The 26,708-nt window shown below is 39.6% G+C and overlaps 1 protein-coding gene across 1 annotated transcript in view; it reads left to right on the forward strand.

Moving 5' to 3' along the window:
* Nucleotides 1-26,708, forward strand: part of TRPM6 (transient receptor potential cation channel subfamily M member 6) — a 128,895-nt gene that overhangs the window by 51,487 nt on the left and 50,700 nt on the right. Inside the window, exons 12-21 of the mRNA XM_054031681.1 lie at nt 5,629-5,763; nt 8,091-8,144; nt 9,935-10,075; nt 11,587-11,724; nt 13,112-13,392; nt 14,600-14,828; nt 14,995-15,150; nt 18,526-18,666; nt 20,351-20,479; nt 24,587-24,838. Coding sequence (XP_053887656.1) covers nt 5,629-5,763; nt 8,091-8,144; nt 9,935-10,075; nt 11,587-11,724; nt 13,112-13,392; nt 14,600-14,828; nt 14,995-15,150; nt 18,526-18,666; nt 20,351-20,479; nt 24,587-24,838 — 1,656 coding nt within the window. The remainder of the gene's footprint in view (nt 1-5,628; nt 5,764-8,090; nt 8,145-9,934; nt 10,076-11,586; nt 11,725-13,111; nt 13,393-14,599; nt 14,829-14,994; nt 15,151-18,525; nt 18,667-20,350; nt 20,480-24,586; nt 24,839-26,708) is intronic.

The raw sequence follows: 26,708 nt of genomic DNA on the forward strand, positions 1-26,708 counted from the left end.
TTCAATCCTTGAGGGGGCCACTTAGAGATCTGGGGCAAAAATCAGTACTTGGTCCTGCTAATGAAGGCAGGGGGCTGGACTCAATGACCTTTCAAGGTCCCTTCCAGTTCTAGGAGATAGGATATCTCCACTAATAAAAAAAAAAAAAAGTTAATATTGCTGATTGCTATAAATGGAACACTTCAAATTGTTTGTTTGTCATCATCAGGAAAAAGAAGGTGTTCAGTGGTATTGATGATCAGCTTTGTTTATTATGCCAAAAGAGTTGTAATGAGGCACTGTTCCAGCCAAAAATTACTAGAATCCATCTGCAAATGGTATGCACTTAGTTACATAACACACTTAATTACACTCCAAGAGTAATTTTATTACAAAACCCTTGTTTTTCTTTTGGTCATGATCATTTTTAGGCATCAATGGGGAAACAAATATTACTGACTAGTAGTATCCAAAAATTCAGCTACTACTGTGGAAGACCTGGTTAAACACAACACTCAGTGGCACCTTATAAGCTGTAAGAAGTGCACTCATAAATTGCATTTGGCAATGTTGGAGAGGAAGTACATCGAGCAACAGGAAAAAGTTGAAGATGGGAGGAGTTTTAAAAAGGAAATGCGGTTGTTAAAAGATTGCCAGTTCCCTTCTGCGCACTTGGTTCAGACGAAGCCCAGGAACATGAAAACAGATGAATTAAAATAATTGGGGGTAGGTGGGCAAAACACAACATCCAAATGCTCTTCCTAACAAGTTCAGAACTCCACCTAGTGTTGAATGCAATATTAAGTGTAGCAGGGATGACTTCCTCAGAAGTGACCAAGCACCATATAGAGTCATTAGGTGCTGTTAAATGCCAAGAAGGGGCTATTTTAAAGCTACTGGACAAACTTACTCACACTGGGAACCTATTTGCATATGATAAACCAGAGCTCACTAATATGAAAAAAGCAGTCTTCAGTGATAAGATAGCTAAAATGTCAGTGCAATGGATACTTTGGGTCATGACTTGCATGAAGCCATCAAAATCCAAAGAATTATCCAAGGCTCCATCAATCTGTGGGTTCCAATCAAGAAGGACAAACTAAAGCGGTGCTTGAATGCAAAGTAAAAAGTCAGAGTGAAGGTGGCAGGGACTAATACAGAGGTAACTGCACATAGGTCATTGTTTGGTCTTCTCATGTCCAGATTTCAGCGTGATGTTGATATCCATGAGGCTTTGGGAAAGTATGAGTTCTCTGTGGTACCACAATTGATGTTCGAATGTGACAGCACAATGCGTAGGTGCCAGGCGAAAAACAAACTTGTGCACATCTTGCCACATCTTCCTAAGCCAGAACCTACTGACAACATGACCAGACCAGTACCTTATTCCAGCAGAGGCCTTTCAGCATAGCAATCTTAAAAGGTATGGATGATGTACAAGCTGTTGACAAACCAGAAACTGCTAACACCTGCTGAGATTCAGCTGAACACTTGATTATGAGGTCACAGAGAAAATATTAGACCTATGATGATGTCCACCTCGTGTTTGACACTTATGCAGAGGAATCAATTAAAATATCACCAGAAAGAAGAGACTTCATGGTATTGCACCTGTCCAATATAAAATCATTGACTCTATGAATATCTCCAATGTCACAATGAAGAAGTTACTATCTCATACTTACATGAAGTACAAGTTAACTGCATGCCCTGTAGGAAAAATGCTCCTGCATGCAAATAATTGCTTGAAGAATTTTGTCATTGCATGGCATAATGAAGCTGCTGACTCACACTGTTCAGAGGAGTTTCTTCCTAGTTGCCATGAGGATCCTGACACTTAAATTGTCTTGCATGCACAGAGAGAGATGCTACTGAACTCCTGATTTTTGTGCAAGACACAGATGTTGTAGTGATCTCTATAAGACTCTACCCAAGATTCTGTTTTTGTGCCTGCTGGTGGTGAACAGAATCGCTGTATATCCCTCAGAAATGTGTTCCTATCATTTGGACCATAAAAGCTGCCACATTGCCAGGTTTCCATGCTCTTTCAGGATATGACACTACTGGAAGGTTGGTTGGAAAGACCAAATTATCTTACAGGAAGGTATTTGATTCAGCCTCCAGAGACTCTCTCCTCTCTATGAAAGTGCTCGGTATGGCTGAGACAGTCACTGAAGAGGTCACAAATGCACTGGAGGCATTCATATGCTGAGCTTACCATTTGAAGGTCAACATTATGACACTTGTAGAGCTAAATTAGTGGATGTTTTCCAAGAAACAGACAAATGGAGAAAAATTGCCTCAGATATGGGGTGCATTTATATCTGCAAATTATTAAGAAATGAAATGGTTCCAGAATGACCGAGTGCATCCAAAACTCCCCTCCCTTATCAGACGTGGATGGGTCTTGCAGGATGGACTGCTCACCCCAGTTATGTGTGAAATATCATGCACTTCCAAATCAGCCCTTCAGTTAATGCAATGCTCATGTGCAAAGATCATATTCTTCTCACCCTGCAGATGTTTGGCCAGCAGCCTGCCTTGTATGGAGATGTGAGAGTGCAGTGTGGATGAGAATCAGTGGGACAATGTATCTGGCTATGGTGCCCTAGATGAAGACAACACTGATGATGACTATGATAAATAAATGTTATCAGTGCTATGTGTCAAGGTTAATTTCCCTAGGATTACCAAAGATCAATGTCTTTTTTTATGTAAGCAATGCATCCCTGCATTAAAGTATAATTTTAAAAACATGATTATTATATATTTTCTCGACTATATTATCTACATAATTGTTCTAGGTTTGTCATGTAGATTTGTGTTGTGGAAAACGGGCTTTTGAATGACACAGTTTCATTGGAAATGGGTCAATTTGGGTATTATTAAAATTTTCACCAATTGGGGGACTTGAAGCTGGGGTGGGCAGGCACGAGTCTCTCTTGCCATGCTGCGGAGAGTGACCCCATTAACATTGATTCTGTAGATTTTTATGTATCAAATGACATGTCTCTTACCCTTCTATCACTAATTTGTCCATGGAATGAGATTTCACTACATTATGCTCCCAGACTATTGTGTGTTCCTCATTTCCTGGGTCCTGCCTAGAGACCTTGGAGTCTGCTTTGCAGAAGTGCTGAGCATTCACAACTGTCGTTGAAGTCGATGAGAGCTATGCTTTGAACATATGAAGTGCTAGGCATTGATTCAGAAAGGGACTTAGGCATTCAGTATTGCAACATTCAGCATTGTAATTCCTAACTTTTAGTTGCCTGAAAAATCACTGCAATCCAGAAAGCCTGAATTAGGCCCCCAAGCTCCTTATACAATGAATGGGGACAGATAGGTGCCTAAGAATGGGATCCACAAAAGTTAGAATGATAGGTGGCTCCCTGCCTAAACTAACCAATAGGAGATGCCAATTATCTGGATGTGTCCTAAACCCCACCTCTCTCTTGGACTTAGGTGCCTATCTCTGTTTGGACTCCAACCCTCTCCTGGAGTCAGGTGCTTAAGCCATTTTTTGAAAGAAATGTTGATGAAGTAGATGACGGTGCTGCCTCCCTTATAACTTCAGCGGTTATAGCATTCCTCCAGTAGTTATAGCATTCCTCCAGGAGAGCCTGGTTCAAGCCCTGCCCCCCTTTCTCCCCACTGATAGGGAGAAGGGATTTGAATATGGGTCTCCCACCTTTCAGGAGAGTGCCCTAATTACTGGGTTATAGGATATTCTGGGGTAGGCCTGTCTCTCAGTCTCTCCTGTTTAAGCTGTTCTACTTTGGAACATATTTATATAGTCATTTGGGCCGAGTGAGAGCCAATGTGTGAATGATTGGTGAATGAGTGTAAATTATGAAGTTAAAAAGTGAAAACTGGGCTGGTAAGAGAAGAGATTTTTAAATTGAGATTGTGGAAACTTTTTGGCTTTTGTTTGTTGTTGTTCCTACCTATTTAAGTTCAGTCATTAATTAACATTTTGAGTGAGGGAAACCTTTGTTAAATATTGAATATCTGCACCCCTTCAGTTAAAGCCTTAAGAGTTCACAATAAATAACTCTTAATACTCTCACTTGTTCTCCAGTAAAAACAGAGGGCTTGTCTGCACTCGAAATATTACAGTGGCACAGCTGTACTGCTGTTGCATACTCCCATCAGCATAGGCAATCCTCCTCCCTGAGAGGTAGTAGCTAGGTCGATGGAAGAATTCTTCTGTTGACCTAGTGCTGTCTATACTGGGGGTTAAGTCAACTTAACTACGCTGCACAGAGGTGTGGATTTTTCAGTAATTAATTTTCTCGTGTAACATCTGGCCTTCCCGAGTCTGGTCTACATCCTTGATATTTCAAAGTTAAAAAACAAGCAGAAAAAAGCCTTCAAAAGCAACGTTTTCATTATACGCCACAAAGAAGCAAAAGACAGGCACAAACCCATTTAAAAAAAATCCTCTGCTGGTGACCTTTAAAAGACATATTTTTAATTAGTGGGGTCCAAAGTCAAGACACAACTGGGAGGGTCTACATTTTTGTGCAGTTATCCTGACTACTGTGTATTCAAATTGCCAGTTATGAAAGCAGCAATTTCCAAGTGATTTGTGTATACTTTCATAGTATTTGTCCGTACAAGTGAAAGTGCACACTTATGCATGGATTGTGGACCATTTCCTTTTAAAAATGTTGTCCTAAAAGTTCAATAGGTAATGATTATAATCAGCTGTAACTACATTTCTGCATAAATGTAAGCTCAGCATCAAATAGATTGTACAACAAAGACTGAAAAATTTCTGAAACCACAGTAATTTAATAATGTTATATAAACTTTGCACAGCCATAATGTGACACATTTTTTAATGCATACTAGACATCTGTTAATATATTACATCCACAAAATATAAACCTGCACATTGGAAGAAGTATTTGTGTGTGCAAAATAGGTATTGGCTATTTCCCAGTTTGCACACCAAAACATGCATTTTGCACATACAGTTTCCTATTTGTACGGATGCATGCATGCATATTTTGTAGAAGCAAAGTACATATTTTTGAAATCAAAGCACTCCATAGGCCAATTCCTTAGCTGCTGTGCATATGGAAATTCTGTTCAGGTAAATGAAAGTCCTATGCTTGGAGCACTTTCGGAATTGGGTCCTCCATTTTAATGTAGATACTGTTCTGTGTTACACAGTTTGTTTTTTACCATCTTCAAATATAATTTTCAGAAAGTTTATCTTATCATAGATTCTTTCTCTTTTTTAATATAGCCTTCCTTTTAAATACCTTGGTCTCATATAATTCCTTTGTTTTTTGTTATGTGGCAAATCAGAAAGTCTTTTCATTATGACAGATTAAATGCTGAAGTGACTTAAAAAGAAGGCCAATAGGAAATGCACTGTCTAGTGCAATGATTGTAAAGGCAAATTTGAAGACATCTTTGTTAAGGTTTGGTTTATGCAGAATAATTTTCCCTACTGGATTTTTACATAGGTGCATCTTCTAACATATTTGTATTTTCTACAGTACACATGAAACATAAGGACAAAGCATTGAGATAAATAGATCCTTAACTCTTGTTCAGGGTTTATTTTATTTAATCCAGAATGTTTTTTTTCTCTCATTTTCTTCTTTTCCTCCCCTTCTCCCTCGCCCTTTGAAGGTTGGCTCCCTGGAACAGGCAATGCTGGATGCTTTAGTGATGGACCGGGTGGATTTTGTAAAGTTGTTAATAGAGCATGGGGTGAATCTGCACCGTTTCCTTACTATATCCCGACTGGAAGAACTCTACAATACAGTGAGTACCTAAAACCCCATTGCAAAGTAACTTCTGACTAGGTATTGGATGGATGCAGATAGACTAGATAAAAATGGCAGAATTGGAAGGCCTGATTCCCTGTTGATTTGCATCTTATGTAGTCACACCAGTGTAAAGTGGGTGTAAATGCTACCATTTATATTTCAATCTGTGGGGCATAGTGTTTTATACCCTCGTTGCACTGTTGTAAATTTCTGAACAAGGACAACCAAACAGGCTCACGGTTCCTGAGCTGTTCAAAAGAAGTGAATGTGTTTATTAACTGAGGCCATGTCTACACTACACAGCTTTTAGCAACATGGCTGTGTCGCTACAGCCGTGCTGCTAAAAGTTGCACAGTGTAGCTGCTGTTTGTCGGCTCTCCTGCCGACAGGAAACTTCCACCCCGAACAAGTGGCATTTGCGTTGTCGGCAGGAGAGTGCTCCTGCTGAAAATGCTCTGTTCACATTGGCGCTTGTTGCGGAAAAGCTTTTGTCTTTTGGGGGAGAAGGAGGTTTAACACCTCTGAAAGACAAAAGTTTTTTGTCATTCAATTGCTAGTGTAGACATAGATACCGAATTCAGAAGCACAACCTTTTTGAAAATGTAGCTCATAGGACCTGGCTCTCCCCTGCCCTGCACTTTGCATAGCCAGTTACATCCAGGCAAAGTGGGTATATAAAGCTGCCAAGTCAGACCGTAAGTTGTAAGTGGCTACCGAAGGTGCAAGAATGTAAATATCACTGATGCATGTCTCCTTTCCTGCAGCACTGTCATCTTGCAATATGGGGCCAATAAAAATGTTTAAAGTAGTGTCTTATCTAAATAATAACAACTGAGTTTTCTAGGCCAAGACTATTTTTTGCAACTACCATAGGGAGAGTTTTTTTTTTTCCCCAAATAGAAGGCCTCTGGCAAGAAGCTGGCCCACTTGAATTAAATTTTCATTTGTATTTGAAATCCTAAAAATATAGCCCTCAGTTTTCTATTTTGAAAATGTTCATTTACTGCACTAGTTTCTGCACAGTTATACTTCTGTCGACTCTAATAAAATTGGTCACAAATCTGGGAAGCTGTGGCTTTTACTGAATGATATTGCAATTTATGGGCCATATTGTGACACCCTTATTTACACTGAATAGTATGTTACTGCTGGAGTACTCCCATTGAAATCAATGAGAGTATTCTTTGAGTAAGGTACTACTTAAGATGAGTAAGTGAATTACAATATAGCCCAAAGGATTGATCTTTAGCTGTCCCCTAAGATAAGCATTACCCTTGAAGGGTAATTTCAAAGCCCTTTTTGCAATGACCAAATTCTACTCTCTGCCTAAGGGCAAAGCCCATTTCTCCATCTTGGACTCACGGGCGTGAAAGACCTCCAGCCACACAATGCATGCCTTGAGTGAGAACATCGCTTTGCGGACCCTGCTCCTGCTTCAGTTCTCTATAGGTTAATGCAGTTCTATGCCTGTGAAGTCTGCACCCTCCATTCAGTGCAAAAAATAGACAGAATGCGCAGAGGTTCTACTCAGGAATGGGAAGGGATGGGTACCGTAAAGCCCTTTCCACACTGTGCCTGAGTGGTAAAATCTATTGTAACTTGCTTTCATTCATGTGTGAATAAAAGGTACCCAACACATTTTAACAAAGGAAAACAAAATACAACACATTTTCAATGTTACAATGGTACTATTGCTTGAGCTGATCAAAAATGGTGAACGTATCTGAAAAAAGTTTTGTTCCAATTTTTTAGAAAAAAAGGAGTGGGGGGAAAAAAGATCCCGCCCCCCCCCCCCCCACCACTAAAATCTGAACTGAAAAAATCTGAATGTAAAAATATTAACAAAAAAATCAAGAAATTGAAAACAAATTACATTTTTCATTGTTGAAGAAAGGCCATTGTTCCTCAGAAAGTTTTAAATGAAATATTTTGATTAGCTGTAATTATGATGTTAAGATTTTGAGGCAGGGGATACTTGGTTCTATGCACCAGTCTTTCACTTCTTGACAGCTTATTTCAAACTGAATTTCATGAAAAATGAATTTAGATTTTAACCTGGGCTGGTGTACATTCCGTATATTAAAAATTGTCATACAGTTTAGCAAAGGAGACAATTAGTCTTGTCTTAGGAGAGGCCCAGGACTGTGATGATAGTGTGCTGGTTGCAGATTTGGATTGAAGGCCATTTGTAGAACTGCAGGAAGCTTGAATAACTACTGATTATCGTGTGGATCTCTAAACATCTCTCTTTCACAGATTTTGAAATTAACGCATAAACAGGCACATTTGTTTAATTTCTTTTTCTTTTGATTAACATCACAGAAACAAGGACCAACAAATCTACTTTTGCATCATCTTGTTCGAGATGTAAAACAGGTAATCTAAATCTTAAAGTCTGGGAATCAAAGAGTATAACTTAATATACCAGGATCTAGTTACACAAATTGCTATCAGATAGTATTGTAGAAGGTTTAGAATTAGAAATGATGGTTTCATTTCTATTTTTATATCTACTGAATGAATTGTCTTTAGCCCATTAATTCCCCAAAGCTATGGAATGCTCTCCGGGGTTCTGTACCTTAATGTAATGACTTGCACTCACAACTGTTCAAACTCTCATTATTAAATACATCAAGGATTTGGGGAACCATTGCAGTAACCCTGCTACAGTTCATTGTTTTAACCATTTTTTTTAGTCAAAAGAATTGCCTTGCTCAACAGTGACAGCAAAATATTCTGATGGGTGTAACACTCTTTTTGTAAACTGTACACTCTAGGAGATCAGAAGGTGGCAGTGAATAATTACTGCATGGAGAGGAATTAGCAACAGCTAGTCTGTTTCAGACTTTTGTTATCTCTTGGGTCTTGTGACATTGCTAATAAAAGAAGCGGTGAGGCTGTTCTTTTTGCATCTGATGTCAAGTGCGAGAAATGGCCAGATCTAAGACTGGATTAATTTCACCATGTCTGCCAAGTATACGCATCGTAGAATAAAACAAATTCTTCTGCTGACCTACCCACATCTACACTGGGATTAGATTGCCTTAAGTATGGTGCTCAACCTAGACCTTAGGCTAATCAAATTTTAAGTGTAGACCAGGCTTCAAAGATGACCTCTCTTAAGCAGTTAATTTTGATTGGCCCAGTGAGTGGCTCATTTCAAATCTGTTTTCACTTCTGGGTCCTACTTATCTGAGGGCCTATCTATTTGACTGTGTTGGGGATTATGTTTTAACATGTTCCTCTCCCGATTGTTACAAGGCAGTTTGGTCTTGCCTATGTTTGAACTATGTTACAAAATGCTGTTGTTGTAATATACATTCTTATAAATTTTAGAGTGCAATGGATGGGTAGACATTGTTTTACCAATTTTGGCACATAACATGTTGACAGGTATTTAATTGTCTTACTTTTATGGCAGCATCATATGCCTGAATCTATGTGCTCTCTGTCAGACTTAAAAGTTTTATGCCAAGATTTCACAACTCAATTCATGCTAGCTGGGTATCAGGGCCTGTAGAAAATCTGTACCAGTGACCAAGACTTGGGCAGTGTTGCCTGGAGGTCAGCAAGTTGTTCAGGAAGTCAAGGCCAATGGACAGGTCTGGAGTCAGCTGCCATGTATCAGAACCGAAAGTTGGGGCTGGGGTCAGACAGAAAACAGGAGTTGAAGCCAAGGGCCAGCACTGAGTTGGAAGCCAAAGATCCATAGCCTAGGGTTGGAGCTGGAGCAGTCAGAAACCAGGGCAATAGGGTTCAGGGACTGGAATGAGGCTGAAGACAGGAGTTGGGAACAGAACATGGTTGAAGTCAGGAACTAGGACAAGGCCTGGAGTCAGGTAGTGGATGGCAGGCTCTGTAGCAACTACAAGCCAGAATTCACCTTGTACACAAACAACTTTGTATGTCTTTTTCTGGATTAAATAGTATACCTGGCCCAGTCAGGGACTATGGAGCTCCTCCAATCAGCTCACTATAGGTGGTACCTTTAGTTGAGAGTAAGCCTTAGGGGTCCCGATTCTTCAGTCACAAGTAGAGCCATCAGGTGGTGGTGTGATTGCAGCAGCGGCCCAGAAGCTGGGTTCAGGACCCATGGACCTCACACTGGGTGCATGGGTTGCTGTATAAAATGGCATTATAAAATGTTGTAAATGTTTGTCTTACAGAGTGCCCTTCCTTTGGACTACAAGATATCATTGATTGATATCGGGCTGGTGATAGAGTATTTGATTGGTGGAGCTTATCGGAGCAGCTACACAAGGAAACATTTCAGAGTTCTGTACAACAGCCTTTACAGAAAACGCAAGGTAACATCAATGAAATGGCTATTTGTGTCATTGGAAACAGCCAAAATATAATAATCAGAAATGTCTAGGTAATAATAATCATAATACTTTTCACTTCAAGTGTGGTTTTGCTCTGAAAAGTAACTATTAAAATGACATTAATGGTAAAATGGCATTTAATGTCTTTCAATAATTTCCCTATCAATCTTGATAAGTTTACAAGTAAAAAGGTGTTTCTTTAAGTTAACTGCTTGTTCAGCAAACTGATCCTGGCCTCTGAAAGCCAAGCTGGGTTTTTATTTTCTCATTCATCATTACCTGTAAGAAAGGATTTGCAGGCCATGGTGTCCCCTCATTTACACCTGTGAGATGACATTATCTTCCCAGTATGTTATTAGGGAGCTGATCCAAAGCGCAATTAAGTCAGTGGGATTCTTTCCACGGATTTAAATGGATTTGGATTAGGTCATTAGAATTGCCTATACAGACCCATAACTTTCATTAATGATGCACAAGAAAAATATAGAATCCATCTCACTCTCATTTTCCTGTGGACAATTGGAAAGTGGTCCAAACTTTTCAGTAAATTAATCAGGTATAACTCTGGCTACACAAAAAAGTAATCTATTGAGTAAGAAGGTGCCTTTTTTCCATACTGAGTTTTCAGAGTAGAACTTTATGTACAGTAATTCCATAAGCCAAACTCACAATGTATTGCTCTTAGAATTAATGGAAATGCTCAAACTGGTAGGAAAATTATATAACACAATTATAGAATTAATGGAAAAAATGAAGAGATAGCAACCCAATTAAGTTTCTGAATTGGAATATACTATACTAGGGGTCAGCAACCTTTCAGAAGTGGTGTGCCAAGTCTTCATTTATTCACTCTAATTTAAGGTTTCGCGTGCCAGTAAAACATTTTAACGTTTTTAGAAGGTCTCTTTCTATAAGTCTATAATATATAATTAAACTATTATTTTATGTAAAGTAAATAAGGTTTTTAAAATATTTAAGAAGCTTCATTTAACAATTAAATTAAAATGCAGATTCCCAGGATCGGTGGCCAGGACCTGGGCAGTGTGAGTGCCACTAAAATCAGCTCGCATGCCGCTTTTGGCACGCATGCCATAGGTTGCCTATCCCTGTACTATACTTAATCAAAAATATTGGAAGTGGCGGTTGACTTTCTGAATACAGAACATCAATTTTATTCAGCCATTGCACTCATCAAATTTCACAAGTTTAACATGATTGAGTGGGATCAATTCTTCAAAAAACTAGGAGCTGCAGGAAGTGGTATTAACAATTCAGTAGGTAGTCATCTTCCCTTGGAATTAATATTGAATAAAGTCCTCAGAGATAATAGAGATGCTTTCTGGTAGAAGGAATGTAAATAAGAGGTTCTGACGACTTGAGATTCTTACATATCTTATGGCAGTTTTTTACAAGAGTAGGGTTTATTTATATTTATATTTATATTTATATTTATATTTTTCTCTTTGTGTTTTGTGGGATATCTTTGGAACTAGAGTGTGGTCTCCAGCTTTGCTCAGAGCCTTTCTCATCGCTCCCTTTGTCATAATAATCAGATGGGTAGCAGAGTTGAATCTGCTGAAAACACCTTGCATTCTCAGTTCATCAGAACAGCACAGCCTTACAAATACAAGGTACTGTCATTGCTTGCTTATGCTGGGAATACGTTAGGGGTACAATAGACTGAAAAATTAGATCAGTTTGTCAAGAGAGTTATTTTAGACGTGAGAGATGCAGGCTGGATGCTTATCATGCTTAACTCTCCCTAAACACCAAAGACATCAAGGTTGTATCACACACAGCTCAAGAAGTACAATTACTGCTATTTTACAATATTCCAGTAAAGCTCCAGTTGTTTTAATGAAACTCATTAATCTCCATCCCCTTGTTGATAAGGGCTTTCATCCCTTGAAATGTAACATTGCCACAATCTCCTTATATAAGGCACAGATGAAAAACCCTCTTATTTGGATGCAGGCATAGGAATTCAAAGCAAGGAATTCATTGCCCCAAACCTCTTAGAAACTTTTATGTAAGTGGCAATAATAACTCCCTTGAGAAAAGAGCTGATGTTGTAAATTGCAAGCAGATGGCAAAATATTTTTTCTTGAAACTGTGTCAGGTACAGATAACAAAAAGAATCACATTCTTCTCTCAGATAACAGCATAAAACTAGAGTTTTCCCCCAGGTCTGATTGGCAGAGAGACTGGGAGGTTTTTCACCTTCCTCTGCAGAATGGGGCATGGGTCACTTGCTGGTATGAACTAGAGTAGGTGGTAGAGACTCTGTAACTGGAAGTCTTTAAATCATGATTTGAGGATTTCAGTAACTCAGCCAGAGATTATGGGTCTATTACAGGGGTGGGTGAGGTTCTGTGGCCTGCGATGTGCAGGAGGCCATACTAGACGATCATGGTCCCTTCTGGCCTTAAAGTCTTTGAGTCCATGGGACTTCATTAGAATTCCAGAGGGACAGTTTGTGAACCTCAGTGGTGAGCAGCTACTCATAAGAGCAGTCTTATTGAAGCCAACAGGATTCTCTCCTCCCACCCCCCAATTTTAATGTGAGACAGTTCAGGCCGAAACACAACATACCATAAATACACAACTTACTGTAAACGTGACACATATATTAAAAATCAAGATAGCTGTCACAGCTCTCTCACTGATGTTTGATTTTACTAGTCCATTTTCTTCCATCGGTGTGACATAAGTAGACTAGTGCACTAGTAAAATTAGTTTAATGAAATCAATGGGAGTGGAGGGCACTGCCCATTTGGTTGGATCAGGATCTAAAAGCTGGGACACAAGTTCAGAATGTGGAAATCACATTTAATTTCCTCAGTGCATTTTTTTTGCTCTTGTTGATCCAAGCAACTGCTTATATTCATATTTTGAATGTTATCTTAGCCATTCTTCTAATGTCCATCTATATAATGACCGAGGAACAACCAAATTGATAATGCATTACATGTATTCAGGATGCAGCAACTTGCTCAGATTTTGTCTGCTATTTTACAGGAAAAGTCAACTGCTTTTCGTAAGTCTAGGAAAAAGTCAAAAGATGAACTCAGCTTCTTAGAGGACCATGAGTCAGCTGGCTTTATTTACCCCTATAATGACCTCTTGGTTTGGGCAGTGTTAATGAAGAGACAGAAGATGGCAATGTTCTTCTGGCAGCATGGAGAGGAAGCCATGGTCAAGGCAGTCGTGGCTTGCAAACTCTACAGAGCAATGGCACGTGAAGCCAAACAGAGCAACATGGTGGATGACACCTCAGAAGAATTGAAGAAGTACTCAAAGTAGGAGTTCTCCCTTCACTACAGTTAATAAAAATCTACAGTGTTTAGAATAGTTTGGTATTCTTCTTTCCATCAGCTAACTTGTAAGATCAGTGGCTGCATATGCTGTGAAATGTACAAGAAGCACTTTTTGCTATCTGCTCACTTTAATATAAGAAGGAGACACACTAGACTTCGTCTACATGAGGATTTAAAGGAGTGATGTTAGCATATATTAGCTAACTAACATGTCTGAAAAGTCTAAAGTAGACAAGGACAGTTGCCTTTAATACCAAGCTAAACTGGTGAAGTTAAAGCCTAGACTTCCCTTTAGGCTTTAACTTGAATAGTTTAGCATGTGTTAAGGCCAGGTGCCTTGTCTACATAAGGCTTTTCAAATGTATTAGTATATATGTGTAACTTAACATTTACTAATATCCCACCTTAAATCCTAGTCTATTTAAGGCCTAAAGGAGAAATGTGCTGATATCATAGCTGAGCGACTCAAAGAAGCTACTTTGTTGAACAGCCCAAGCAGTTTTTCTATGTCCTCCAATTTTTAAATTTTAGTTTCATTCTTTGAATACCTGTTAAACATTCAGTATTTAGGTTTTGTATCATGAAATCAGGAAATGAACAACGACTCCCTAATCAGGTAGTGCACCTTGAAATTTATTGATGTAATGTACTGTAGTTTCATAGCTATAATGGAACAGATTCAGAGCTCAAGGACAAATTATCATCTTTGTTTACATGCAATTATAGGGCTCTTTTCAAAGCAAAGTTTATTCACTAAGGGTGCTAAGCATCTTCAACTCCCATTGAGAGGTGCTTAGGATCTAACTCAATCTGAGGCTGCTTCTGCAGTTGAGCACAGTGCCTGTGTACCATGTTGGCAAGTGCATTATTGAATGAAATAATAGGCTGAACTATATGGCATGTGTGTGAAACCACACAATGAGGCTAATTAAAGATCAGGGACCAGAAATGTAGAGTAAAACCTGTGGTTAGGAGGAGAGATTTAGATTTACTGCCTGAATTATTTTTCCTCTGGGTGCAATGCTGAGACAGTGTGAAGAGATGAGGAAGTCATAGTTAATACAATTTCATATCTTACCACATGTGAAAGAAGCTTTTGAACTGGAGATGTGACCTCATGATCATTTTCAGTTGTGGTTGTTCCTCCGTATTGTAAAATGGTGATTTCTTTTTTCTCTGTCTGTCCTAGTGAATTTGGGCAGCTTGCCCTAGATGTGCTGGATAATGCATTCAAACAGAACGAGCAGATGGCCATGAAGCTACTGACCTCCGAGCTGAAAAATTGGAGCAACTCAACTTGCCTGAAACTGGCCGTGTCAGTGGGGCTGCGGCCCTTTGTGTCTCACACTTGCACACAGATGTTACTAACTGATATGTGGATGGGACGCCTGAAGATGCGGAAGAACTCCTGGTTTAAGGTAAACTCACTGACTTGTGCCTCATCTAAACCCACAGAGTAAGCTTATGCTGAAGCATACATTCTCCTTACATGTAGCTAGGTTTTGTCCTGATCTAATGCAGACACACATCAAAGACAAGCATGTATGCTGAATGCATCTCCTCAGACTTGTGTTTCTCTTTTAGGTCATTCTAAGTATTCTTCTGCCTCCCACCATCTTGATGCTGGAGTTTAAAAGCAAGGCAGAAATGTCTCATGTGCCACAGCTCCAGGACTTTCATCAGTTCACATGGCATTACACTGATCAGAGCCCATCCACCATTAAAGATGAGTTGTCTCTGGTTAGTTTGGCATTCCCTTTAAGCATTTATTATTTTCACAAAACAGGGATAACATCTGGGTTGGTAGTTTTCCATTGAAAGCTTTTTGTCTTAAAATGTTACAATGGTTATAAGACTTAGATTAGAAAGCTTTTTACCATCTCCCTTATTCAATGTGAGTAAGACTTCACTCTTCAGCTAATCCCATTGAAATCCGTGGGATTAGTTGTAGTTATGGTACTATTAATTGTAAGTAAGTTTGACACACACACACACACACACACACACAAACAGAAGACTATGGAGCAGAGGGTGTAAGGAACAGATGAGAGTTGGGGGGGGCATATGTTCAGGTGATTTCAGTTTTGGAATTTCTTTCCCAAAGGATCTTCCCAGTCTTGGGTTGAGCTTGGACATTTTCAGACCACATTGTACAACAACCTTGAGCCTGTGGTGGGAGGATGCTAGCAGAGAATTGGTGGTTCAACACACTGGAAAGGGGACAATAAATGAAAGGTGCTGCCTGGGTAGCTGGTGCAGGAGTGGATGGGATCCTCCAGCTATTAAAAAAAAGGTGGCAATTTGAAATCAGTCTACCCGGGCAGCTGTCCACAGATCTGTCCACAAGAACAATCAACACGGCACACATTTCCCCCCATCCAGACGCTCTCTCCCCACACCAGGACAGGCAAGTCTGACAAGATCTGTTCTATTACTTTATAAACAATATATATTCCTGAAAAATTAGGAAGGATAGGGTACTGGACTGGAACTCCGGAGACATGGGTTCTATTCTCAGCTTAGGCACAGAGTTCTTGTGTAACCTTGGGCAAATCACTTAATGTATCTTGTGTATCACTTCTCCATCTGTAATACTGAGGTAATACCGCCCTACCTCACAGAAGTATTGTGAGGATAAAATCCTTTAATGATTGTGAGGAGCATGGTTATGGTGATAGGAGCCATATAAGTATCTAGATAAATGTATGTATATTTATATATCGTGTGTGTGTGTGTGTGTATATGTATATATATACACTGGCATTTCTAACTTTTGAGCAATTGACTTTAATAATGTTCTTCTAACATGTATGTATGTACATTTCACACAGACAAAAATGTTAGAAGAACATTATTAAAGTCAATTGCTCAAAAGTTAGAAATGCCAGTGTTAAGGTTGCCCGTGCAACCTTAATTTGGTCCTCTTGTGCCTATGCATTATGATACAGCCTGTAATTACATGACCTCATCCAGTCTCAGTCTCCTCCACCTACCTACTGGCTCCCAGTCCCCCATTATCTTCCCTGGCTCACAGTCCAAATATCTTTGCCCAGTCAGTCCCAATCTCTCCCAACCTCCTTGTACCAATCTGCTCCCCATGTCTCCCTCCGCAGGCCTGGTTGAATCAGGGAACATCTTCCTCCCACTGTCTCAGCCTGGATGATTGACAGCACAACAGAGATAATTTCTTTATCAGTTTAGGTGCCCTGACCCAGCACATTTCACAGCAGCCCAAAGCTGCAACTGCAAGGAAATCCCCTGGCTGTAGCTTGCCTAGTGCAAACAGAATCTTCTGGGAATTTTGTTGCTGAAATCTAGGAAGTTTCTGCTGAGCATGTACTTATAATTTGGCCAAATTTAGGCAGCTTTTCATAGGGACAGTAAAAGGCACATCCCTGACACAAAGGCCACCCCTAGTCAAATTTCAAATTCCTACTCCAATACAAGGGAGGACCAGAGCTCTTCAAAGAAAAAAATACCAGAATTTTTTATCATTGGCAGTTTTTTCCCCTAGCCTCATTTTTGGAAATGGCTGAACCATTTTGGCTGAAATTTTCCACAATATTCCAGCCTGAACCACATACCTCTCATAGAAAATTTCAACCCAAACTGTTTAAGTTTGGCAAAATTAAAAGCATCTGATAAGAGGGTTTTATAATAGGAAATTATTAAGGCAACAGTGCTCCCAGCCTCACCTACGATAAATAAAAATAGAGAAATGTTTGGGACATTTCTTTCACAATTAACTCTCAATTTGCCTAAAATAAAATAAATTTCTCCAGAACTTCCTCAGAAACCCAACAGACATGGCAATGCCAATTCTGAAGTGTCTCTCTAAGAGGCAGAAGAATGTGGATGCACTTGTACCCTGCAGTGTCTGAATAATAAAGTCAATTCAAAAAGGCCTTTTACTGGTTAGATAACAGCTACGATTCAGAGGTAAGGCCAATTATAATTATGGGCAGCCGGGACCCCTTGCAGGCACATAAAGGGAACAAAGTAGAATGAGTGTTATCTGACTTGAATGAGACAGGAAGGTTTCCTTTCTAGAGAAGCACTGTTGTTAGCTTCATCATTTATCAAGTGTTGAGTGTTCATTCTTTTTCCATAAACTGGAAAGATTAGCTATGAATTTTCTGGAACTGAGTTGAGATGAACAACAATATAAAAAAGCCACGGGAGAGTTCCAGGATATACAGGTTCAGCACAAGTGCATTTTTCACACGTGGTTGTAAATTATACTTCAGTCTGCTGAAACCAGAAGTTGTATCTTCTCATGGGACAACTTTCTCTTCTTCAATTGGCAGAAGCCATTATTAAGACTTTAAGAAAATTGTATGGGCTGGTGGTGGGTAGTAATATATCGAGGGCAAATTATGACTTCCCTCCTGTGCCTGCTCATCTGCAATGGTCAGTGGGTGGAGGGCTCTGCCCATCTGTTCCTTGGAGGTAACAAAGTGGACACCAACACGCCTATGTGCCCAGATCTGTGTAAGAATGGTGCTGACTCACTCATGCTCCCTTAATCAGGCACATTGTCCAAATCACAATAAATTCCCCAGGTTAATAATTTTGCAATCCTTTAGTTTCTCTCTCTCTATATATATTTCAATTTTTTTTAGAACTCTTCTGTGGTGCTCATCACTGTAATATCTGAATGTCTTGTGAACATCAAAGGATTCATAGTCACCACATCTCTATCAAATTGGGAATTATTACTATCCCCATTTTACACATTGGGTAAGTGAGGTACAAAGCGATTTAGGGACTTGCCCAAGGTCACACAGGAAGTCTGTGTCAAATCTGGGAATAGATTCAGATCTCCTGATTCCCAGTCCAGTGCTGTAACCATAAGACCACCCTTTTGAAACTCAAAAGAACCTTGTGTATTCACAGTTAAGTGTAATTCTAAGAATATTATCTGGTGTTGCTTCTTGCAAAAGACAGTTGCAACTGCATGTGACTGAGATATGCTAATTGTTTCTGCATATACCACACAGCATTTACTGTTGAGTTGCCTTTCCAAGTTTCCCTGTGTTTCTGTTAATGTGGCTGAATTGTTGAACTCGTACAACATGTTGTCTGACTTTAAAACTCTGTTTCCTTTTGAAAAAGGATTATGATGCAGAAAAGGGACCCGAGAGGCCAGACAAAAGCCAGACCTTTTCCATCAACAGTGTGCACGGAAGCCTTCCGAGGACTAGAAAAGTCTATGAATTCTACAATGCCCCAATTGTCAAGTTCTGGTTTCATACGGTTGGTCATTGCAATAAGAATAACTAGATATTAATATTGCCTCAAGCATCTGTTAAACCTTTAATGGAATATATATGTATATAAAATAATCACTTCACCTACCACTGAAATGCAGGCACTCTTGGGGTGGAAGGTGGTTCCTGCCTGCATTTTTCATCCTCACAATTAATTGTAGGTACAAAGCTTAGCTCTGGGTCTGGAGAACCAGCAGGATGAACTCATAACATTGGTTTGACTTTAGTGGGGTTCTGCACAGCTGCAGCATTTTGCCTGCACATTGTAAATTGCAGGATTGGAGCCTTTGTGGTTTTTGAATGTGTGCTGCATATAACTTGGAAAAGTAGTTTTTTTACCATGTCTTCTGTTGAATATTTTGGCAATACAGCAAAGAGAATTTTTTTTTTTTTTTTTTTTTTTAAAGATGCAGCCAAAGCAGGGACTCTTGCACTAAGGGAGGAGAAGGAGTAAAACGAAGCCCAGGGGCCCTCCTCCCCCAGCTCCCTCCTGGACATAGATCTGTGCAGGGGAGTCAAGCCACCCACACATCTTGGGGGCAGTTGGACCCTTCCCCCCACCGTTTGCCTTGGGGGACAACTGCAGAGAGCAGCCATCCAGAAATACCATCCTGTAGGAACAGAAGCAGCCAAAGCCAGGACCACTGGACATGCCAGTCAAAACTGTAGCATGTTCCCTGACTTTCTTTGCTCTGTGCTGATTAGCTGTTTGCACCAACCCTTCTCCTCCCTCACAGGCTATGTCTGCACTTGGAGCTAGTGGAGTGATTCCCAGCCTGTGTAGACGTGAGTTAGTGTGCTAAAAATATTTGTGGTAGCCATGGTAGCACCGGCAGCGGTGAGTGGCAGCATGGGCTAGCCACCCTGAGTAAGCAACCCATACATTTGTATGGCAGCTACACTATTCTCATTAGTGTGCTAGCTCCAATGAGAGCTCGTGTGAGTATGTCTTCTCATTCTCGAGCTGGGAATCACATCCCCAGCTCCAAGAGTAGACATACTCACAGTCTCCTCACCTCAACTTCACTCCGCAACTGCCCCATCTCCCCTGCTCTGTCCCCCTCATGCTTTCCCCTTCACTTTTCTTTCCATTTAGCTGATCCCCTCCTAACTAACTTCCTCCCCCCCCCCAAAAAAAAACAAAAACGGTATCACAGAACTAACATGACATTTGCCATCACATTGTTCACTCTGCTTATGTCTTACACCCCTTCCCTCACTCTGTGTCTCTCTGGTCTATTTAGACAATATTAGCTCATTATTTCCTTGTTACTTCCCCCTCATTCTGTCTGCACCCATCTGTTGTCTTTTGTCTTTTACGAGGATTCTAAGCTTTTTGGGGTAGTGACTGTCTTTCTGTTCCGTTTGTACAACACCTACTGTAATGGGGTCCTAGTTCATGAGTGGAGTTCCTAGGGGGGGACAGTAATACAGATAATAAAAAAAATGATGATAAAGCTCTGGAGGACATTCTGCAGAAGGGCATAGAAATCTGAAGGGCTGACAGAAATTTTTGGAATCAAGCGCTTGATAGAGTCCCAGTAATTTGACAAAATTTTGTTTCATTATATAGCACACTTGGTTTTCCTCTTAGCTGTGTTTCTAGAGAGTTTCTAATTTCTTTGTCACAGCTACCTATGCATATGGAATATGTATTATGTTTTCTGCAGATGGCGTACTTGGCATTTCTCATGCTGTTCACTTACACTGTGCTGGTGAAGATGGAATCCAGGCCTAGCGTGCAAGAGTGGCTTGTAATTATCTACATTTTCACCACTGCCATTGAGAAAGTCAGGGAGGTGAGCTCTTCCTTTTCCACTCTCTCTACGCTACATCTCTAGAGGACTAATGATAAATAATGACTGCAGATTCTTTGATTCCTTTCCATAGGGTTTAGCAGAAGAAATATGTATGATCTTTACTTTTCAGTGGTCCTAGTTGATTACAAATACGTGCCTAATCTTTGCCTCCTAAATCCCTATTTAGGCACCTAAGCTAGTGGGAACAATAGTTTGGCAGGAAATATTTTTGAGAATTCAACAATGTTTACATTCCCAAATTGGGACAAAAAGTCAAAATCTTGAAAATTTTCACAAACCAAAAAAAAATTCAGTTTTTGGTTTGGGTCAGTTGTTTCATTCTGATTGTTTTGAAATGTTTCATTTCAATTTTGACCTTTTTAAAAAAACAACAACAACCACACCACTTTTCAGTTTAATTAGCTTAAATTTCATTGCAAAGAGTCATTTCAAACTGGAAAATTGGATGTTTTTGTTTTAAAATGTTGCAGTGGAACATTTAAATTATTCTGAAACTTTAAAAAAAAAAAAAAAACACCCCAACTGTCCAGTCATGAGATTTATCAAAACCAATGTTATGTCAACAGTTTTGGTTTTGATAAATTGACATTTTTCGATTAAAACAGTTATCAAAAAATTCCTGACCAGCTCTAATGGGAACTGGTAGGTGCCCAGCACATTTGAAAATTAATCCACCCTTTAGATGACTAAATATGGAGGTAACAGCCTTAATCAAGACACCTATTTTTGAAAAGCTTGGCTTAGGCCACTGGTTCATTGATAATGGAATATGGATTGTATCTCTAGGTCACTGCTTTGATTGTGGCATTGACTGGAAGTTATTACCAATTAACAGCTGTTTGGTGATCTATTGCATGTAAAATACATTGGAGGTCTCCTTCCAGTCTCTGTGGAGAAGAGTCCACATAATAAAAATGAAAGTTGGTTGAAATTTTTCAAAATTTGAAACAAAGATTTTATTTTTTTTTACAGATTTTGATTTTTTGAAAAAATGAAACAATAATTCAAAATTTATTGCAATTGATTGCTTAAATCAACTGGCATCTCTGGTGGATGTCTCAGCCTAGAGCCAAGTTTTGAATGAGCATGTAGTACATTTTCTGCTAAGGAGGTATTCATTGTAGACCAGGAAACTTGCACTTCAGCTATCTATACTGCATTATGTTCTGTGGAAACATAGATTCATAGATTCATAGATTCTAGGACTGGAAGGGACCTCGAGAGGTCATCGAGTCCAGTCCCCTGCCCGCATGGCAGGACCAAATACTGCCTAGACCATCCCTAATAGACATTTATCTAACCTACTCTTAAATATCTCCAGAGACGGAGATTCCACAACCTCCCTAGGCAATTTGTTCCAGTGTTTAACCACCCTGACAGTTAGGAACTTTTTCCTAATGTCCAATCTAGACCTCCCTTGCTGCAGTTTAAACCCATTGTTTCTGGTTCTATCCTTAGAGGCTAAGGTGAACAAGTTCTCTCCCTCCTCCTTATGACACCCTTTTAGATACCTGAAAACTGCTATCATGTCCCCTCTCAGTCTTCTCTTTTCCAAACTAAACAAACCCAATTCTTTCAGCCTTCCTTCATAGGTCATGTTCTCAAGACCTTTAATCATTCTTGTTGCTCTTCTTTGGACCCTTTCCAGTTTCTCCACATCTTTTTTAAAATGCGGCGCCCAGAACTGGACACAATACTCCAGCTGAGGCCTAACCAGAGCAGAGTAGAGCGGAAGAAGGACTTCTCGTGTCTTGCTCACAACACACCTGTTAATGCATCCCAGAATCATGTTTGCTTTTTTTGCAACAGCATCACACTGTTGACTCATATTTAGCTTGTGGTCCACTATAACCCCTAGATCCCTTTCTGCCGTACTCCTTCCTAGACAGTCTTTTCCCATTCTGTATGTGTGAAATTGATTTTTCCTTCCTAAGTGGAGCACTTTGCATTTGTCTTTGTTAAACTTCATCCTGTTTAACTCAGACCATTTCTCCAATTTGTCCAGATCATTTTGAATTATGACCCTGTCCTCCAAAGTAGTTGCAATCCCTCCCAGTTTGGTATCATCCGCAAACTTAATAAGCGTACTTTCTATGCCAATAGCTAAGTCGTTGATGAAGATATTGAACAGAGCCGGTCCCAAAACAGACCCCTGCGGTACCCCACTCGTTACGCCTTTCCAGCAGGATTGGGAACCATTAATAACAACTCTCTGAGTACGATTATCCAGCCAGTTATGCACCCACCTTATAGTAGCCCCATCTAATTTGTATTTGCCTAGTTTATCGATAAGAATATCATGCGAGACCGTATCAAATGCCTTACTAAAGTCTAGGTATACCACATCCACCGCTTCACCCTTATCCACAAGGCTCGTTATCCTATCAAGTCCTATAGAGGACTTTAGCTCCCCAAATTGACAATATGGCACTTCACACACAGACACATCTACAAACATACTGTTAGGTGAAAAAAAAACACATTACTAAAATTGGATCCTCTATGCTAAGTACAATCTGCACTCCAAAGCCATAGATGATTTTAGTGACAAAAACAGTGGCATGTTTTCTACATGGGATAAGACAGATAATCCAAAATTCTCTTCATCTGACTGTAGTATTACCTAAACACACAAACATACATAAATAAAATAAAAATAAGTACCATAAATATTTTTAATATTATGTTGGAATGCTTTATTTACTGTTGGAAGTGTAGTGGATACCTTTAAATATTTTACCAATTTGAGACAATTCCTTGTAGTGAAAGTAGGGAATTCTGCTAGAACACCGTTATCTCTCACAGCAGAAGAAACTTTTGAAGTGTGATCCCTGCAAACAGAGGAAGAGGACTTTCAAAGGGAAGCCCAAATCTAGAGTAGAAAATGGAGTCTGGAACAGATGTGGAAGCTATATGACTGGATATGAGGTTAAAAATGACAAAAGGACACAAAAGGGTTATCTGAGTTTAAAAAAAAAAAATCACAGTATGAAACACCAAGCATCTCAGAGGTCACAGTTGTGCTATGGCACATCTTGTTTGTGGGTTCAGGAACATGTCAATCAAGACTATTAAACGGAACTTACAGGAGAATTTCTTAGTCCATATACCAGTTCTGGTCTACTGGAAAAGTAACACTGTGTCTTACACATGCAACTGATTGATTCCTCAGGGCCTTGTTATGTTTGACTGTGCAGAAGTGTTTCTCTAGATTGTATCAAGGAACTGTTACAGCCTTAGGGCCTGATCTTTGCAAATACTCATGTAAGTAGCTGTACACATGTGAGTAGTCCCAGATTTGGCATTTACATGAAGTTACTCATATGAGTCAATTCTTGCAGGATCAGGGCCTAACATTTCAAAATCTCTTTTATTTGCTCCTTATCAGTTTGATCTTCCATAGCAGTGCATAATTGGCCTCAATCGTGCAATGTGTAAAGGTCTTATTTATGGCCTTCCAAAGATTCCACTTCACACATTTGCTTAGTGAAGCTGAAAATCCCTTTGGGGCACCCTTACAGTTCAAGAAGCAAACATTTCAATCTCTACCTTCCCAGTTTCCAACATTCCCTTTTCAGGATTGGCATACAGAGATCTTATTTTGTATTTCAGATCTAAACTAAAACACATTAATTACTTTCATGTCAGCAGGGTTGGGTTGGTATTTTCCATGACTGTGGGGCTTTTGAAAGGGTTTCTGTAGGTCATGACCATTTCTCCTCCAAACAAACCCCATACTTGTTTACAAAAAAATACACATGCTTAACAATTGTATACTGCTTGCTCTTTTCTGCTATGGAATATATTCCTCAGTGAATGAATTAAGAAGCAGAATTCATTTATCAATAGAGAGAACTAACCTATTTGGTGTGGCAAGAGGGATTCTTGAGCACTATGACCATTACAGTTTCATTTCAAATTCCAGCAATCATGGAATTGCAGAGCACTGACCTTGTGAACTTTCATTGTAAAAACTTGTCATAAATCAAGTATTTCCATGTACCAATTGATGGTTCAGACAGGGTGGGGGCTGAAGGGTGAGGGTTTTATTGGCCTCCATTATTTTTTCCCCCACTTTCTTTTTAGATATTTATTTCAGAGCCAGGAAAGTTCAGCCAAAAGGTGAAGGTGTGGATTTATGAGTACTGGAACTTCACTGATTCCATAGCTATCATCCTGTTTGTGACTGGTTTTGGCTTACGCTGGGCTGATCCTCCTGTTCAAACAGTAGGAAGGCTAATCTACTGCTTGGATATAATATTTTGGTATGCTCGGCTCCTTGACTTCTTTGCTGTAAATCAACATGCAGGCCCATATCTGATGATGATTGGGAAAATGGTGAGTATTTGACTGCAGGGTAGCATTTTTGCACTTATGACACCTAATATGATGGACGAGTAAAGTTTAGAAATGGACACAAAATAGAGTGGTGACAAGACTAGAGCGGGGCTAATAATTCCTAAGTATTTTACCAACAAGTTGTGCCTCTCTTTCTGATGGCAAGTTGTCCGTGATCAGAGCAGTTTTTGCTAATTTGTTCATTATTTTAATTTATCCACAGAAGTCATTTTCTCTTAGTTCCTCAGAGAATGGCTGCATTTTAGCTGAGCTTTCTGATAAACAGTGAGGAAAAAACAAACAAACAAAAAAATCCTCTCTAGCTGTGGTAGACAGTGACTTAGTACCTGAGGTAATTCCCCTAGGTCTTGGAAACTGTCTCAGGATTATTTTATATCTAGATTAAAATAATTCTATCTCATGTTTAGCAGTCAAAATTACCCTGAGATCAGTTTTTTTTCTGCATCAGAATTGAGACTGCACTACTGTATGCTCTTGAGAGAGATCTGTGGACTCCTGCTGTAATTTCCCTCCGCTATTAGGAAATGTCTTGTTAATACTTTAAATTTTGTCACACATAATAATTATAGCACAGTATTAAAAGGTGAAATTTTTTTCTGTAAGATTCGTTGAGGAAGACCTCATGACTGAAATTCACCCCTGGACAGAGGACCAGCTGAAGGCCTGTGAACCATTCAAATCCTACTTATGCCTTCTAAGAAGGACTTGAGTGATGGGTAGGCCTCATACTGGCTCTGTGAGGTGGCATGAATTTCACTTCTGGCTTGGCCTTATTATCCACTAATTTATGGAACTAAAACCTGGCCTTCCCTCTCCCGAAGAAATGATGATATTACATAAAAAGTAAGACGCCCATATTGGGTCAGACTAAAGGTCCATCTAGCCCAGTATCCTGTCTTCTGACAGTGGCCAATGCCAGGTGCTCCAGAGGGAATGAGCAGAACAGGTAACCATCAAGTGATCCATCCCCTGTCGCCCATTCCCAGCTTCTGGCAAACAGAGGCTAGGGACACCATCCCTGCCCATCCTGGCTAATAGCCATTGATGGACCTATCCTCCATGAACTTATCTAGTTCTTTTTTTAACCCCATTACAGTCTTGGCCTTCACAACATTTTCTAGCAAGGAGTTCCACAGGTTGATTGTGTGCTGTGTGAAGAAATTATTTCCTTTTGTTTATTTTAAACCTGCTGCCTATTAATTTTATTTGGTGACCCCTAGTTCTTATGTTATGAGAAGGAGTAAATAGCACTTCCTTATTTACTTTCTCTAGTCTAGGGTTGTCAATTTTGATTGGCTGTATTCCTGAAGGTTTCATCACATGACATAATCTTTTATTAAAGATTAATTTTTAATTCCTGGAGACTTCAGGCCAATCCTGGAGGGTTGGCAAGCCTATTCTCCACACCAGTCATAATTTTATAGACCTCTATTATATTCTGACTTAGGCGTCTCTTTTCCAAACTGAAAAGTCTCAGTCTTATTAATCTCTTCTCATATGGAAGCAGTTCCAGACCCCGAATAATTTTTGTTGCCCTTTTCTGTACCTTTTCCAATTCCAATATATCTTTTTTGAGATGGTGCGACCACATCTTCATGCAATATTCAAGATGTGGTCATACCATAGATCTATATAGAGGCAATATGATATTTTCTGTGTGTTATCCCTTTCTTAATGATTCCCAACATTTTGTTACCTTTTTTGGCGGCTGTTGCATATTGAGTGGATGTTTTCAGGGGACTAGCCACAATGACTCCAAGATCTCTTTCTTGAGTGGTAGCAGCTAATTTAGACCCCATCACTTTATATGTATAGTTGGGATTATGTTTTCCAATGTGCATTACTTTGC

Source organism: Malaclemys terrapin, chromosome 6 (genome assembly GCF_027887155.1).
Source record: "Malaclemys terrapin pileata isolate rMalTer1 chromosome 6, rMalTer1.hap1, whole genome shotgun sequence".
In the NCBI taxonomy this organism is placed as follows: domain Eukaryota; kingdom Metazoa; phylum Chordata; order Testudines; family Emydidae; genus Malaclemys; species Malaclemys terrapin.